The 18,884-nt window shown below is 36.9% G+C and overlaps 1 protein-coding gene across 1 annotated transcript; it reads left to right on the top strand.

Annotated features, from left to right (window-relative positions):
• The first annotated feature begins 5,271 nt into the window (after positions 1 to 5,271).
• Positions 5,272 to 6,583, top strand: TGIF2LX (TGFB induced factor homeobox 2 like X-linked). Its single transcript, XM_032390025.1, has one exon. The coding sequence runs from the start codon at positions 5,272 to 5,274 to the stop codon at positions 5,977 to 5,979; it is 708 nt and encodes a 235-aa protein (XP_032245916.1). The 3' UTR covers positions 5,980 to 6,583.
• Positions 6,584 to 18,884: the final 12,301 nt, after the last annotated feature.

The following is an 18,884-nucleotide window of genomic DNA, read 5'->3' as shown; positions in this document are numbered from 1 at the left end:
GTTGATAGGAGTAAAATGTTTCAAAGAATTCTTAGTCCCACTGTGCAGACCTCTCTTCCTGATGTTAAGTAAAGTGTTGGGAGACTAAGGGGTTTCATGCTCTTAGGCTCTGTAATGCTTCATTCTTCATACCTATTTGGGAATATAACATTTAAGTGTGTGAAGTCTTTCTTGATCCCCGATCATCCACTACGACCAAGTGGGATTTATCCCCATGATGCAAGGGTGGTTATACATTCGCAAATCAATCAATGTGATAGAACACATTAATAAGAGGAGAGAGAAGAACCATATGGTCCTCTCAATTGATGCAGAAAAAGCATTTGACAAAATACAGCATCCTTTCCTGAGTAAACTCTTCAGAGTATAGGGATAGAGGGAACATCCCTCAAGTTCATAAAAACCATCTATGAAAAACCTACAGTGAATATCTTCCTCAATGGGGAAAAGATGAGAGCCTTTCCCTTAAGGTCAGGAACACATCAAGAATGCCCACTCTCACCACTATTGTTCAACATAGTACTAGAAGTCCTAGCAACAGCAATCAGCCAACAAAAAGAAATAAAAGGTATTCAAATTGGCAAAGAAGAAGTCAAACTCTCTCTTTTCGCAGGTGACATGATACTTTATGTGGAAAATCCAAAAGACTCCGTCCCCAAATTCCTAGAACTCATACAGCAATTCAGCAATGTGGCAGGATACAAAATCAATGCACAGAAATCAGTTTCTTTCTTATACACTAACAATGCAACTGTAGAAAGAGAAATTAGAGAAATGATTCCATTTACAATAACACCAAAAACCATAAGATATCTCGGAATAGACCTAACCAAAGAGGTAAAGGATCTATACTCTAGGAACTACAGAACACTCAGGAAAGAAATTGAAGACACAAAAAGATGGAAAAACATTCCATGCTCATGGATTGAAAGAATAAACATTGTTTAAGTGTCTATGCTACCCAGAGCAATCTATACCTTCAGTGCCATCCTGATCAAAATTCCAATAACATTTTTCAAAGTGCTGGAACAAACAATCCTAAAATTTGTATGGAATCAGAAAAGACCCCAAATCGCCAAGGAAATGTTGAAAAAGAAAAACAAAGCTGGGGGCATCACGTTGCCTGATTTCAAGCTATATTACAAAGCTGTGATCACCAAGACAGCATGGTACTGGCACAAAAACAGACATAGACCAATGGAACAGTATAGCATGCCCAGATATGGACCCTCATCTCTTTGTTCAAATAATCTTTTACAAAGCAGGAAAAAACATGCATTGGAAAAAAGACAGTCTCTTTAATAAATGGTGCTGGGAAAATTGGACAGCCATATGCAGAAGAATGAAACTCGACCATTCTCTAACACCATTCACAAAGATAAACTCAAAATGGGTGAAAGACCTCAATGTGACACAGGAATCCATCAAAATGCTAGAGGAGAACATAGGCAGTAACCTCTTTGATATCAGCCACAGCAACTTCTTTCAAGACACATCTCCAAAGGCTAGTGAAGCAAAAGCAAAAATGAACTTTTGGGACTTCATCAAGATAAAAAGCTTCTGCACAGCAAAGGAAACAGTCAACAAAACAAAGAAGCAACCCGCAGAATGGGAGAAGATATGTGCAAATGACATTACAGACAATGTGCTGATTTCCAAGATCTATAAAGAACTTCTCAAACTCAACACCCAAAAAACAAATAATCAAGTCAAAAAATGGGCAGAAGACATGAACAGACACTTCTCAAAAGAAGACATACAAATGGCTAACAAACACATGAAAAAATGTTCATCATCATTAGCCATTAGAAGTATTTTTCAACAGGTTTTGCAAAGTAAGAAGTTAAAAGAGGTTGACAATACTTATATTTTGATAGAAAAAAGACACAAAGAAATATTTAAAGAAAATTGACATCATTACAATATTGAGATTTCCTATCCAAGAAACAAATGATTTTGCCATTTATTAACATCTCATTTTATGTTCTTAAATAGAATTTAAAATTTGTTTCATTATAATCCTTGCATAATACTTTCTAATTTTATGCCTAGACATTGTATATTTTTATTTTTATTATGATTATGAACTAAATAATTTCCCCAATATATTTTCTAAATAACAATTATAAGTGTATGTTAAAGTTTATCATGTATTTTTTTGTAACTGGCTACATCACCTAACTCTTATTATTTCTAATAATTTCTCAATTGATTTTTAAATATTTCCTAAATGGCTAATCATGCCATCAAGAAATCATACTATTTTACCTCATTTTCTTATATGCATTTATATGTTTTTATTAATTCCATTGGCTCCAAAGTCTAAACAATGTTACAGTAGTGAATATAAACAACTTTACCTTGCTCATGAAATAGAAAGAATCATTTTTTACTATTAAGTATGAATTGGGGTATTGGTGATTTTATCTCCTTATGAACCTGAGTTAGGTTAAGAAAGTATTAGTTGAATTTACCAGAACTTTCTACATTTTCTCTTCCTAACTTCTCACCACTCCTTCAATTTGGGGAGTTTTTTAATGACTTTCTGAATGTTCCTTCAGTTCATTTCAAAGTGTAAAGTGTCTGGCAGAAATTATCCAGATACTTTACAGTATGATAAACTCTATGCACTTAATATTCTCTATTTTCAGACTTGACCAAGCCCCATTACCAAAGCATCAATTTTTGCTTTTATTAAGTCACTGTGTTTTGTATGAGGAAATGTTTTTGTTTTGTTTTGTTTTGTTTTAGTTTTAGTTTTTGGCTTTTTGTTCAATTTTCTTTCACATTATTTCATTTCTTGGAAGTCAAAATTTAAGTTTTTCTTTTTTTTTAACTCTACAGATAGACTAACATAATTTGGAAAGTAGAATACTCAGATTGATATTCAATTATGAGTAGATTAATAGAAATGATAAGCCGCAAGGTATAAAAGACTTTAGTCTTGTCATGCTTTACATAATTTGAAAATTAATGTGCATATTACAGTATAATACTGTGTTCACTCATTATATAATCATGAGAAGACTCTTTTCAGAATCATATGTAAATAAATCAATGCTTATAAATATACAACACTATTCTAAAGAAGATCCCATGATATTTTATGTTAGGAGAATCAATGAAGGGAGAAAAAAATCTGATAGAAACCTTTTAAATATTTGAACTTTCTAGAAATTTTTAAAAAGTGGATGGAAGGAACACATCACTGTCTTAAGTATCTTTTTAATTCATATTTTGCATCATCAAAAACTTAAAGAAAGGGGGGGCACCTGGGTGGATCAGTCGGTTAAGCATCTGCCTTCAGCTCAGGTCATGATCCCAGGGTCCTGGGATCGAGCCCCGCATCGGGCTCCCTGCTCGGCAGGAAGCCTGCTTCTCCCTCTCCCACTCCCCCTGCTTGTGTTCCCTCTCTCGCTGTCTCTTTCTCTGTCAAATAAATAAATAAAATCTTTAAAAAAAAAGCTTAAAGGTAATACAGGTTTTATATAGTGTTTCTATTGTTACATCATGAAATGAAACCATGTTTTTTGGGATCAATACTAAAGGGTTTCTTACTAAATTTTCACCTACTTGCCAAATTTTTCTATGTCCCTATAGCTGGTATTAAAGGAAAAAAAAATCTCCCAATTACTTGGTGATAATTTTGAACCACCATGATATTCCTTTTCAAAGAAGATTAATAAAGGAGTCATTAAAAATTAAGAACCTAGCTCATGTCATTTAGAATAAATCAATGATTTAAATATGTACAATTCTATCAATCCTTCAGCAGAGATCTGAATCCCAGAAATACAAAGAGAATATAGAAGCAACAAATGATGGAGGATACATTACTAGAAAATTACTGACAGACAAGAGTAGTTTCAGTGAGCATGGACCATGCATGTATTGGTGGGAAATAATAATAAGAAATGAGTTTTCACTATAAATAGAAAACATTATCTTTTGTGTTCTAGTCACCCAAAAGACTGATAGAAATAGGAGCACTCACAGAGTATTCCAAAGGAGACCTCTGATTTTAGTCAACATATGCACTCTCTGGTTGTTGGGAGCTTTGCTAAAATGACCATTAGATTTGATTGTTTATTTCAATCGGTCCCCCTTACAATAAGTTTTAAGCTATGAAAGTCAGCACTGATAAGGTTACCAACAGCCAAAGGATCAGTAGATAATATTCTGATGTCCAGCCCAGTGACACCAATTAAGAATTTTTAAGGGTAAAGTGATATTGCCCTTCCAGATAGAAACTGTAGATAATATATGATGCTTAAGATGATGATCTGGAGTTTTCTCCAGAAAAACCTCTGAAATTAACAATCAGTAATACTATACAGTATCCTTAAGAAGAGTCCATGATTGTCTTCTAAGTGGATCATAGTGTTCTTGAAAGAATCAACTCTTATTTTCAGTTATCTGAAATTAAAATGTACAATTTACAAATTATTTTCATCTGATTCCAGGGTAATTTCTATGTACTTAAACTATCAAGAAAAATTTAAATAATTTAAGTCTGTGATCATTATTTCTTGAGTCCTGTCTTGTTCCATGTTTTTAAAAGACCCCTGAATTCTGACTGAAGCCTCAAAGAGAATGATCATAACTGGATGTCAGAGCCCAAAGTACAGACATAAAGATCCCGGTGGCATAGTGAAGTCATGTCACAGCTGAACATTTCAAGGCCATAAAGAAAAATCGAAGGGGCAGGGTGTCAAAAATAACTGTCTAGCTTTAAATAGGGAAGGGATGAGTCAGGATACACCACTTAAACTCTCCTTTTATTGAGGTTAGTATTTAATAGATAAGTTACTTTTAATATATGTAGATGAGCCAATAATGCAATTATAAGGGAAAAGAAGGAAGAACAATATCAGAGTAAAGTCATAAAGGAAGAAAATGAGGCTTATGCAAAGCCAGATTTAACCAATAGAATTTGAGATCATTAGTTAGAAGAAACTGGTGATAGCAGCAGAGAAAAGTCTGGAGAGCTTTAAATTGATGAGGTAAAAACAAGTGCATTTGAATCTATGAGAAAAAAGCAAGTAAAGGAGGAACCAGGAAATGCGGGGGAGGGGCAGCACACAGGGCAGAAAGGATGTGACATCACAAAGCCCACTGGCTCAAAGCAGTTACCAGCACTGTTTATCTGCTTGGGAAGAAAGAGGTGAGACTCTTCCTTAGAGACTGGCCCATGTCTTCTTCACCAGTTCCACATAAGTCCTAACTCAGCCATTCCTGATTCCCAAAATAGTGAAGACAGGCTTCATGAACATGGAAGCCACTGAAGAAAGCCCAGCAGAGAACCAAAGCCTGGCTCAAGGCACCTCAGTCACGTTGAATAGTGACACTGATGCAGATAAAGTTCTTGCCTCACTAGAAGGTAAGAGGAAGCGGAAAGGGTACTTGCCAACTGAGTCAGTGAAGATCCTCCGAGACTGGCTGTATGAACACCGGTTTAGGGTCTACCCTTCAGGAGCAGAGAAGCGAATGCTGTCCGAGCAGACTAATTTGTCTTTCCTGCAGATCTCTAACTGGTTTATCAATGCCCGCAGACGTGTTCTTCCAGAAATGCTTCAACAGGTTGGAAATGACCCCAACCAGATCACCATGTACTACCAAAAAGGCAAGGCTGCTGATGTGACCCATGAGCAGAGCACAGATCCACCTATACAGGCCAGGTCAGGGTCCAAAGATCCAGATAAAATGCAATGCCTTCCCTTGAGCCTCCTTCCAATGAGCCAGAAGTCAGGAGGGAAGCTGCTAGATTCAGAGCTGTCTCCAGGCCAGAAGCTCACCCCAAAGGCCCAGCCAAGGAAAAAGGTCAAGTTTTCCACTAGTGAACCCTTGCTTATGACATCTCCCAAACCTGTGTTAACAGAGGAGTACAAGGACTTCAGCAGCTTCCAGCTGCTGGTTGACGTAGCCGTGCAAAAAGCTGCAGAACTGGAGCTACAGAAGAATCAAGAGCCCAATCCATGATATCTGATGTCCCTAAAAAAATTCAAGTAGTCAGTCCCGTGTCTACAGTGGTAGATCCATTTATGTTCCCCCAACTAATTCATAGTTTTACCTTTTATAGAGACATTTTTCTTTCTAGGAGTTTTAGGAGAACCATCACTAGCTATTGGGACTCGATTCTGCTAGATATTTCAGTGTTTCCGAATGGACTTGTCATCATGATTAACACTAAAGTAGAGGTATCTTCTCTACTTCTACTTCCTCCTAGGTTTAAAGGCTTTAGACAATCAGACCAACACGCCTGAGACTAGAAACAGTGCTAACACATCTTCAGAAGCCTTGCTTTGGCTTTTCTAACCAGACTTTTTGGTCCTAGGACTGCTGCAGATACCGAATCACTAATCTTTCTCCCTCTCTCTAACTTTCCTTGTTGATTAGAATGAATAATGGAAAAGAAAGGCTCTATTAAAGATGACTATAACAGCACTGGCATCATTTTAATGTTGGAGTTTTTTGTGAAAATATCAACTTTGTTTTCTTTTTATAGTTTATTGACAATCTTAAGGAGTAGCTAATTTATGCAGGGAGTAAGCATGAGAGTCAAAATACAGTGAATTCATAAACATGTTACAGATAAGGGTGCACTCTTATTTGGTGTACTAGTGAAAATTATGTAGTAGAGATAGGAAAATTCTACATGGTAATTTTCTGCTGTTAGTTGCGGTATAGTTTTAGAGAATACTTTTTTGTTTGTTTTGTTCTGTTTTTTGAAGGGCTTAAACAACAAATTTATTTTTCACGGTTCTGGAGCCTGGAAGTCCAACATCAATACACCAACTTGATCACATTATTATGAGGGCTCCCTTCTTGGTTCATAGCCAGCACTTTGTATCCTTATATGATGAAAGAGACTAGACCTCCCTGGAACATCTTTTATAAAGGCATTCACCCCATTCATGAGGGCTCTACCTTTATGACCTAAGCCCCTTCCAAAGACTTAGCTCTAATACTATCATCTTTGGGATGATTTCAACACATGAATTTCAACATATGAATTTGGGAGGGACACAAAAATAACAGGAAATAGTTGTAATATATATATGTGTATATGTTAAATATAAAATATGTTAATATTTAAATATGTTAAATGTTAAATATCTACATATGTATTTAACATTTCAATTGCTGTTTATTGTCCTTAGGCTAAAATACAAATTTATTTTTAAACTTTCTTTTTTTTAATTTGAGTACAGTGGACACACAATGTTACATTAGTTTCGGGTGTACAATATAGTGCTTCAATTTCTCTATATGTTATGTTCACCATAAGTGTAGTTACCAACTGTTATCATGCAATACTATTACAATATCATTGATTACATTCCCTATATGGTGCCTTTTATTCCATGACTTATTTATTTCATAACTAGAAGTCTGCATTCCCACTCCCCCTTACTCCTTTTGCCCATCACCCCTTACCTCTGGTAACCATCAGTTTGTTTTCTGTATTTATAGGCCTGATTCTGCTTTTTGTTTGTTTATTCATTTGTTTTGTTTTTTAGAGTCCACATATGAGTGAAATCATGTGGTACTTATCTTTCTCAGTCTTACTTTACTTAACATAATACCATCTATGTCCATCAATGTTGCAAGTGACAAGATCTTATTCTTTTTTATGGTATCCATTTGTGTACTGAAGGACACTTAGGCTGCTGCCATATCTTGGCTATTGTAAATAATGCTGAAATAAACATAGGTGTGCATATATCTTTTTGAATTAGTGTTTTCATGTTTGTTGGGTATATACCCATTAGTGAAGTTACTGGATCATATGGTATTTCTATTTGTAATTTTTTGAGGAAACTCCATACTGTTTTTCACAGTGGTTGTACCCATTTACATTCCTACCAATAGTGGATGAGGATTACTTTTTCTCCACATCTCACCAACACTTGTTATTTCTGTTTCTTTCTTTTTCTTTTTCTTTTTCTTTTTTTTTTTTTTTTTTTTGCCATTCTGACAGATGTAATGTGATGTCTCAATGTGGTTTTCATTTGCATTTCCATGATAATCTGTGTTGTTGAGCATCTTTTCATGTTTCTGTTAGCCATCTATATGTATTCTTTAGAAAAAAAAATGTCTATTCAAGTCCTCTGCCCATTTTTTAATCAGGTTGTTTGTTTTCTTGGTGTTGAGTTGTGTATGTTCTTTATATATCTTGGATATTACCTCCTTATTGGATATATCATTCACAAATATCTTCTCTCATTCCATAGGTTGCTTTTTTGTTTTGTTGATGGTTTCCTTCACAATACAAAATATTTTTATTTTGATGTAGTTTCTATACTTTATTTTTGCTTTTGTTTACCTTGCCCTAGGAGACACATTTAAAAAAATGTTACTATGGCTAATGTCAAATAAATCACTACCTGTATTATTTTCTATGATTTTCATGGTTTAAGGTCTCACATTTAGGTCTTTAATCCATTTGGAGATTATTTTTGTGTATGGTGCTACAAAGTGATCCAGTTTCATTATTTTGCATGTAGCACTACAGTTTTCCCAGCACCATTTGTTGAAGAGACTATCTTTACCATATTGTATGGTCTTATGTCCTTTGTCATAGATTAACCATATATGTGCAGATTTATTTCTCAACTCTCTATTCAGTTCTATTGATCTAAATGTCTATTTTTGTTTTGATTAGTGGTATATCTTGAAACCTGAAATTGTGATACCTCCAGCTTTGTTCTTTCCCAAGATTTCTCTGGTCGTTCAAGGTCTTTTGTGTCCCCATACAGGTTTCAGTATTACTTGAGCTAGTTCTGTGAAAACTGTTGTTGGTATTTAATAGGGAGTTCTTTGAATCTGTAGATTGCTTTGGGTAGTATTGACATTTTAACAATATTCTTCCAATCATAATTTTGAATCCATAATTCAAAAAATGAATATCTTTCCTTTTGTTTGTACTGTCTTCAGTTCCTTCCATTAATGTTTTATAGTTTTAAGAATACAAGTCTTTCACCTTCTTGATGAAGTTTATTCCTAGGTATTTTATTCCTTTTGGTGCAACTGTAAAGAAAATTATTTTCTTAATTTCATTTTCTGCTACTTTATTATTAGTGTATAGAATCACTACCAATATATTCCCTATCTCTTTATTGAATATCTCACTGAGTTCCTGTCTTTTCTCCAGCCTTGTGAGCATAATTACAATCATCACTTCAAATATTTTACCAGGCATATTATCTCTATTTCATTTACATTTTTTTAGAGGTATTTTCCTTTTCTTGGTGCATACTCCTTTGTCTCCTCATTTTGCTTGACTTTCTGTGTTTGTTTCTATGGGTTAGGTGGAACAGCTACTTCTCCTAAACTTGAATGAATGGTTTTGTGTATGGTCATCCCCTAGGTAAACTCTATGTGCTTAGTGACTTTTGCTGGCTGGAGTTGTGTCTGGCATGAGCTGGGTATCCTGGGGCTTTCCACACAGTGGGTACACTGGAAGGAGAGCTAAAACTTAAATGATCATAGGTTGATGTGGTTCCTGGGCTCTTCACATGTTAGGTGGCCTGACAGGACAGTTAAAGCTGAAGTGGATGTAAGCTGGGTTATCCAGACACTATAATGGAGAGAGTACCCTGGCAGGGCAGCTGGAGCTGAGGCAAGGAGTGGGTTTGGAGGTCTCAGTGTTTTCCATACAGAAGGCACCCTGGCAGGACAGTTAAAATTAAAGTGGGTGCAGGTTAGGAGGTCCTGTGGTTCTTCATTCTAAGGGTACCTGGCAGGGCAGCTAAGTGCAAGCTGGGGGATCTTGGAGTGCTCCCTGATAGGGATGCCCTAGCAGAGTAGCTGGAGCTAAGGTGGTGTGTGGATTGGGAAGTTCTGGGTCTCTCCACACAGAGAGCAGCCTGGCAGGACACCTGAAGCTAACGTGGGTACAAGCTGGGGGATCCTGTGGCTTTTCACAAAGTGAACACCTTGGCATGACAGCTAAAGCTGAAGTGGATACAAGCTGGTCTGTCCTGGGGTTCTATGTGCTGAGGGCACCCTGACAGGGCAGCTGAAGCTGAGGTGGGTACAAGCTGCGGTACCCCAGGGTACTCTATGGAGGGAGACTCCTAGTGGGGTAGCTGGCGCTGAGGTAGTGTGTGAGCCAGGAGGTCCCTGACTCTCCCTAGAAGGATAACTGAAACTGAAATCGGTGCAAGCTGAAGTGTCCCAGGGCTCTACACACAGAAGGAATCTCGGCAGGATAGCTAAAGCTGAAGTGGGTATAAACTGGGGTGTTCCAAGACTCTCCACACAGAAGGTAACCTAAAGGGGTGACTGGAGCCAAGGTGGGTTACAGACCAGGAGGTCCTGGGGCACTCTGTGCAAGGGTCATCCTGGCAAGACACCTAAATCTAAAGTGGGCATGGGCCAGTGTTGTCTGGGTTCTGTGTGTAAATGTGTCCTAGCAAGACAGCTGAAGCTGACGTGGGTGCAAACCAGGGTCTCCCAGGGTGCTCAGTATAGTGGGTGCCCTCTCTGCATGACTGAAGCTGTGGCTCTGTAGTTCTGGGGTGTTCTACATCGAGTGCACCCTGGTGGGGTAGCTGGATCTGAAGCAAACATCAGCCTGGAAGGTACAAGAACATTTAGTACTGGGATACTCTAGCAAGTCACCTGAAGCCAAAGGGGCATAGGCAAGGAATGTTTTGGGATGCTTCACACCTGTGTCAGGTACAAAGGCAGGAACTATACTGAATGCTAACCAGAGGTGTCTTGGTGTGCACCACCCTGTGGCCACCTTGGTGGGATCACTGGGGCTAGTGTGGGCTAGGGGCCCAGGGCTTACTGAGGTGGCAGGCCAGTTAGGGCACCAAGATGGTGCACTGGTCTGTGCTTTTAAGTTGGAAGGGGAGCATAGACCATGTCCCTCACTCCTTCCTTCCCAGAGAGCATTCCAGTAGTTCCCTTGCCATTTTGTGGAGTTCTAGGACTAGATCTTTTATATGTTAGTTGCTCTTTTAGACAAGGGCTTTTTTTTTTTTTTTTTCTGTGCTGAAGCATGTCTGGGGCTGGTGTGGGTTAGGGGACCTGAGGCTTGCTGAAGTGGCAAGGTGGCTATGGCACTGGACCTTGCTCTGGTCTGCACTTTCAAGATTGAAGGGGAGTATAAATCATGTGGTTTTCCATTCCCTCTGGCCCAGAGAGAGTTCCAGCAACTCCTCCAACATTTGGTAAAGTTCTAGGGCTGGCTCTTTTATAAACTAGTTAGATTTTTAAATGATGGCTTTTTTTCTGTGCCCAAGGACAGATGAATCTGCTCTGGGTCCCTCAGTACTATTCCTCCTCCTACAGTTCACAGTATCAGGAATGGGGAATCCCTTTGTTACCATGTCTCTATCTCTCTTGTTGTTGTCTTTGAAGTTTACTCTATATTTTATTGCACAGAAGGTGCTCAATAAAACCAGTTTTTCTTCAGAAGGAATTGCTTTATAAGTAGGTGTGATCTGATGTGTTCCATGGGAGAAATGAGTTCAGGGTCTTCTTATGTTACCATCTTGGATGGGAACTGAGAAAATTTTTTCATCCATTTTAATTCTTAGCATCAGAAGAAAAAAGAAAAATAATAAAAATAAGGCAGAAAAACTGACCAAAAATTCCCCAGAAGAAACAGAACTAGAGAGAGATAATTTTTAAAATAAGAAAAAATAAGGAAAAAAACCTAACTTTTAAAAATATTTATGTTTATTAAATGTTTGGATTGGTAAAGGTGGAAGTGGGAATGACAAAAACTTCAGGCAGCTCCCACTTGGAAATAATTCTGTTGTCCTGTAGAGATAGCTCTTTCCACTGCCTCAAGTACAGGCAGATTTCAATAGGAACAGAAGGCTTTTTCTCTATACAGCTGTAATTTAGCTTCTCTGATTTTAGGGAGCTAAACAGGAGCAATATGAGGCTAGAAATTAGACTCTAGCTCCAGTTACTGCTCCTGCCCTGATGTGAAATAGATCATGTTCTACTTCTTGGCCTGATTTTTTATATAACTATCTACTGGAAATTTTCAATACAAGGTGGTTTATCTTCTTTAAACATCTTAAAAAATGATAATCACAGCTTATTACTCTGGATATTATAATTTTGCATTTCACCATGAAAGAAATAGGCCCATATTCCCAAACTGCTATTTTTGAAAGACTGAAGTAAGTTGAAATTTATAAAGTATACATGGATCCAGGGGGATTTAGAAGGAAGAAGGGCAAAAATATTAGTTATATCCTTACTGGGAAGGTCGCCAGAACATGCAGCAGAGCTCCCATACTTCTTACTTTTTTAGTCCTTTGTCTGGGCTATTTTCTTTATAGGGAGGCATAGGAGGCTCTTATTCAGGGAAAGGAAGCTTGTTATCTGGGTGGGAAGTTGTCTAGGCTGACTCTGTACCGTCTTTGAGTCTTCTTACTTTGTCTTCTAACTTTTGTGTCTGAGAAGTTTGGGACTACTCAGGCTTTACTCTGGCTCATTGGAAAATGAACTATTATTACAACTTTGCTGCTGGGATCTGGAAAAGGAAGTTTCTTCTTGTCTAACCTCTTCTACCTTATCTCTGAGGCTGAGTCCAGTTGGATTATTGTGAAATAATTATTGTAGAACACATTCTAAGGGGAATATATTGGGATGACAGTGGTATTATTTCCTTTCCATGACTCACTTTTTTAAAAGTTGTATTTATTTATTTTAGAGAGAGCGCATGCATGTATGAGCATGAGCAGGGGAAGAGGCAGAGGGAGAGGGACAGGGACAGGGACAGGGAGAGAATATCAAGCAGAGTCCCCACTGAGGCCGACAAGGGGCTCCATCTCAGGACCCTAAGATCATGACCTGAGCCAAAATCAAGAGTCAGACGCTTAATCAAATGAGCCACCCAGGAACCACCCCCGCCCCATGGTGCACTTTGTAATGGTGGATTTTATGCTATAGTGGTGGTGTAGTTTCCATTGCATTATGTGGGAAGAAAGTAGGGGGGGAAATGTTCTTTGGTTTCTGCCATGGTTTTGTTGTGTTACAAACATGGAGAAATAGTTTTTCAGTTAAATTAAAGAAAACACAGGAAAGAACTTTTATTTTTGAAGTTTTGTCAAATAAATATTTATTTTAACAAAAATGTATGATGCTATCATTCCTCCAAACTTTACTCTGCACTTGCAACTTCTCTACTCTTATTTTTTTACTGGAGTAAAGTTTAGAAAGCTTTAATCCATTACACTCTCTGGAGAGAAATGGAAATTTTTTTTAAAGAAACTGCATTTTATAAACTTAACCACCAATTGTTGATTTTAAGAACTACGTAGAACCCGACAAAGAAAGTAATCAGTTTTGACACCATGTTTTTGTAGAAACAAAATGTGAAAGTAGCATTGAGAAAATAACTTGATTGAGCTTTTTCTTGGAAAAGAGATTTCTATTTATATCAGAGAAATGAGGGAAGTACAGAGGAGAAAGATTTAGGATGAATGAGATATCCATAGTGGTGGTTCTAACAAGGAGTAGTTCATAATTGGTTTTGAATAAAATTGTTCAGTATTTCTCTCTCTGTCTCCAGTGGTGTATAGACTTATCAATGTGTAGTCCATGAACATTATATTAAAAGTATTTTTTATTAATTAATATCACATTAATGTGTCTTAATCCTCTGGTATAGAAGCACATTTATAAGCAGTTTAGTCATAAGGGGTATCTTCACACTTGTGTTCTTTCATATCTCTCAAGAGTACAACCTGCAATAACAGGGATTTTCCTTTAGCTTATTTATTTATAAAGCCTAGAATGTCTTGCACCTTTTTTATAATGTGTTCTAATATATGCAGTCCATCTCTTTGAAAATATAACATGAGAGTGAAATTCTCCTGGATATATGATTCAGTGACGACTAAGACAAATAATATATTAAATCTATATGTTAATCTCTCCAGCCAACAAAGGTATACTTTATGTACCATGATTAAGCCTTTCACAGTATAGTTTTTGCTAGTACATGTATAGGGAGAATGCCAGGCTGGAGAGTCTATAAGCCTAATTATGAATAGCTCTTAATGCTTTCTGTAAAATGCAAATTGGAAGTGTTATAAACATATTTTAGAACAATGATACTGGTGACATTTGGAGCTTGTAAGTTTTTATTCTATTATGTGAAAAAGACAATAACAATGGGTGACCAATGTTTTTCTACTAGATATTCTAAAGTTTGTTATTTACAATTCTTTGTTATACTGATGTATAACAAATGATTGCTTTTTACTCATATATAAAAGAGATTTCAGATACTAAAATTCTGCCTCACACTGTAATGTGATAAATTTTTATGATGTATTGTTTTTAGTTGTTATTACTATCCTTTAGAAAATGCAAAAGTTTTCCTTTTTATTACAAAGTTAGCCTAAAGATTCCTAAAGTTCTCCCCTTAGCTATTGAAGATATGATATAGAAAAAAATGGATAAGAATTTATTAAAATCAGAGATAAATTTTATTAAATATATCAAATAATAAAAATATCCTTTGTGCATGCTAATATAAATTAAATATAAAGCCCTTACATGAACATTAATTGTCAATTATATGTCATCATATAAACTTTATTTTCCCTTAAAGATATTTTTTTCTGAATTTTCATTATCATTAATTTATCATTAACTTCTGCACAATGTACTTAATGAAACATTGAAGAAAATAAGAATCTAAAATTAAAATTACATTGGGGCACCTGGGTGGCTCAGTCATTAAGTGTCTGCCTTCGGCTCAGGTCATGATCCCAGGGTCCTGGGATCGAGCCCCGCATCGGGCTCCCTGCTCAGCAGGAAGCCTGCTTCTCCCTCTCCCACTCCCCCTGCTTGTGTTCCCTCTCTCGCTGTCTCTCTCTCTGTCAAATAAATAAATACAATCTAAAAAATAAAAAAATAAATAAATAAAATTAAAATTACACAACCAGAATGTTTTATTAAATTAGAGTAGCATTCAAAATTATGAAGTGATAGACTTTTAATAGAAACGTCTGAGGTGATGTTAGATAGAAATCCTCTAAATTTTATTTGGCAACCACATGTTAAGTAGTTTACTAAACAAAAGGTCAATGATGTCATGTTTGAATGATGTCAGGTGTATGTGTTTGTTAGAGAAAGAGAGAGGGAGAATCCAAGAAGAGGACAAGCTCTACTTCCAAGTTAACACAAAGTATTAGCAGAGACTTCCCCAAGAAATAATTTCACATCATAAGATTCTCATAGATTTTAACAGCCCTTAAGTATTTCATAAAAATCTTACAGAAGAATTTGACCATTAATAAGGAAAATGATTGCAAGGATTCAAGCCAAATATATCTAGATTCTGAAGTACCAAGGAACTCTAAAAAGCTGTCATAAACATATATGGAACTTAGAACATAATCTAAAAGTTACTTTTCCTGTATAAACACTACATGGTTTTAAAAGAAAATGGTCGGGCGCCTGGGTGGCTCAGTTGGTTAAGCGATTGCCTTCGGCTCAGGTCATGATCCTGGAGTCCCTGGATCGAGTCCCGCATTGGGCTCCCGGCTCGGCAGGGAGTCTGCTTCTCCCTCTGACCCTCCCCCCTCTCATGTGCTCTCTCTCTCAAATAAATAAATAAAATCTTTAAAAAAATAAAAAATAAAAAAAAAAGAAAATGGTCATAATTTTATTTGATCAAGTGATGGATCAACTGAATATAAGAAACTGGGAATTAATGTAAGATGTTAGCCATAACATAGACAAAGTATTAAATACATTAAATCAAACATTGTGTAGAATAATTTAAGGAAATTGTTTAACTTTCCAGGAAAACTATGAAATTTAATTATGTGTTCATAAATATGTGCCACTGATAAGTCTTGTCTCTATTTCAGACTTAACTATAATGATACCTAAAGTCAGACATGGTTCATCCTTCCCTGCCATACCTATATTAAAATAATATAAATGGAATTCATAATCATGCAGGTAATGAAATAGGTGGCCTGTAAATCTTAGCTGCTTTCAGCTAACAAAGCTGAGGCTCTTCCCCTCTACTGTCCATCAAAGTTACTGCTATTCCAACTTTTTTTTTAGTCATTGGGATTATAGTACATAATGATATTTTTGCCATAAAACAAAACCTCATGTTTGTCAAAGTAACAACAACAGAGTTTCATTGTTAAAATTATCTTTTGAGAACATATAGCCTGTGTTTGAATGCATAACATGTGCAGCACTGAATGTATCACCTAGCACAACAGTTTTTCAGGCTAGATAAATTATATCCCTCAGTTGGGTAGTACAAAGGTAATTCTGTTGCCATTTGTCGTGCCAAAGAGCTACTGCTGTGACAGGGTACATTGTCAATAAAGTGTGTTGATATGATGCCCATTTTCTTATCTCTCTACAGAAATTACATCCTTACAAAGTTTGTGATATTCCAATAGAAAGGCTTTGCCAGATCTAGAAATTTCAGTACAAATAAAAGCACAATTCCAAATTAGAGTTGGATGCCACCACCCTCATTAGAGTCAAATTTTATAAGTGTATCCTAATCCTTATAACCACTCCATGCAGAAATTTGGAATAGAAATTTTTTTAAAGCCTCAAAACTCAAGATAAAGAAAAACTTTTTAAATATATTAGACAACGAATAAATATATTGAGAATTCAATTTTTTTCTTGCATTTTAGTGGTCTACAATTTAAAAATTGCATTGTTCAGCTTTGAACTGTTTTCTGGAGAACAAAGGAAAAAACAGTAACCAAGTAATTCTTTACTGCCATTAGGTTATATATTAGGCCACACAAGCATGGAGATATAACTATGCTATGATCCAGCAATTACACTACTAGGTTTTTACCCAAAAGATACTAAAATACTGACTCAAAGGGATACATGCCCCCCAATGTTTATAGCAACATTATCAACATTAGCCAAATTATGGAAACATCCCAAATGTTCATTGATAATGATAAATGGATAGAGAAGATGGGAGATATATATAGGAATATTATACAGCCATAAAAAAGAATGAAATCTTGGATTTGCAATGACATGGATGAAGCTAGAAAGTATTATGCTATGTGAAATAATTCAGTCAGAAAAAGATAAATACCAGGACACTTGGGTAGCTCAGTTGGTTAAGTGTCTGCTTCTCCCTATGCTTGCCACTCCCCCTGCTTATGTTTTCTCTCTCTGACAAATAAATAAATAAAAACTTTAAAAAAAGAAGAAAAAAGACAAATACCATATGATTTCACTCAAAGGTGGAATTTCAGAAACAAGACAAATGAACGTAGTGGGGGGAAAGGAGGCAAACCAACAAACAGACTCTTAACTTCTCAACTATAGAAAGCAAACTGATAGTTACTGGAGGGGAGTTGGGTGGTGGGATGGGTTAAAGGGGTGATGGGTATTAAGGAGGGCACTTGTGATGAGCATTGGTTGTTGTATATAAGTGATGAATCACTAAATTCTACATCTGAAACAATATTAAACTGTATGTTAACTAACTGGAAATTAAATAAAAGTTTAGAGGAAAAAAATCAACAGGCTTAGCTCTGAAAGAGCCAGAAGGAATAGGAAACTGAGTCCCCACTTTTAATGAGACAGCATCACAAACAACCCAGCACTACTCTATACAGTATAGAAGCAACAGTTTGAAAAGTGCCTGGAGTACACATGAATATTTATTTACTAATCTCAGAATGTGCATTGGAAGGACAAGGACCTTTAGGAGACTCTTCCAAGAGCCAACTCCAAAGAGTTGGCAGGCAACATTTTCCCTTCCTTTCCCAGCCTAAATAGCCAGACACTTGCAGCAACTAGCATGAACAATATCCACTTACCTTGCTAATACCACTTGTTCTGCCTAGGGATTTTCCTGTAGATCCACCCCATCTAACATGCCCCATTTAGCTGGTAGTCTCTAAAGTGGCTCCTGCCACAACACATCTTGCAAGTATCCCCAGCAGGGACCACCACCACTCCAAAATGACTCCTGGACTAGGAGAGGATAAGATAACCACACACACCAGGGCACTCACAGTCCCAGCAGCTAAACCTTATAACTGGCAGTGCAGAGAGAGTGCCCTCCTAATCAGTGCATCTGCAGCTCTAGAAGACAGACTTGGGGCAGGCATCTGATCTGAAAGCTGGCCCTGTCCACCAACAAAAGCCTCCCAGGAAACAAAACGGGAAGAACATCATGCAGTTTGGTGCAACTGCAGCCCCAGCAGAAGGGCTGAGAGCAAGCAGATGATCTGACTACTGACACAACCAAACTACAAGTTCAGGGTTGCCCCACTGGCCCCTTAATAACCCAAGAATCAAACAATGCCTATAACATACATTGTGGGACATTGCACCTAACTGAACTGAAGGTAAACATGTCTCAGCAACAACAGTAGGGTGCATGACACCCACATAGAAGACACCTCTGAAATGCCTGGTCCTTTTGAACAGGGGACAGTATACTACAGAGCACAACAGGACCTCTTCTTCATAAAGCCACTACTTTCAAGGGGCACTTGTGTGGCTAAGTCAGTTGAACATCTGGCCCTTAATCTCAGCTTAGGTCTTGATCTCAAGGTCATGGGTTCAGGTCCCACATTGGGCTCCATTCTTGGTGTGGAGCTTACTTTAATTAAAAAGCCACTATTTTCAAGATCAGGAGATGTTGCTGACTTTCCTAATACATAGAAACAAATATAGAAATTTAGTCAAAATGAAACAGAGGAATATGTCCCAAATGAAAGAATGGGATAAAACCACACACACAAAAAGAGTTCAAGGAAATGGAGATAAGCAATATATCTGATAAAGAATTCAAATTTATCACTTATAGTAGTCATAATCTCAGTGAGACCTTCAACAAAGAGATAGAAAATATTTAAAAAATCAGATGAAGAACT

This window comes from Phoca vitulina, unplaced genomic scaffold (assembly GCF_004348235.1).
Source record: "Phoca vitulina isolate PV1807 unplaced genomic scaffold, GSC_HSeal_1.0 scaffold57, whole genome shotgun sequence".
Classification (NCBI taxonomy): domain Eukaryota; kingdom Metazoa; phylum Chordata; class Mammalia; order Carnivora; family Phocidae; genus Phoca; species Phoca vitulina.
Note: the sequence above shows the minus strand (reverse complement) of the source record. Positions and strands in the feature narration are given on the sequence as shown.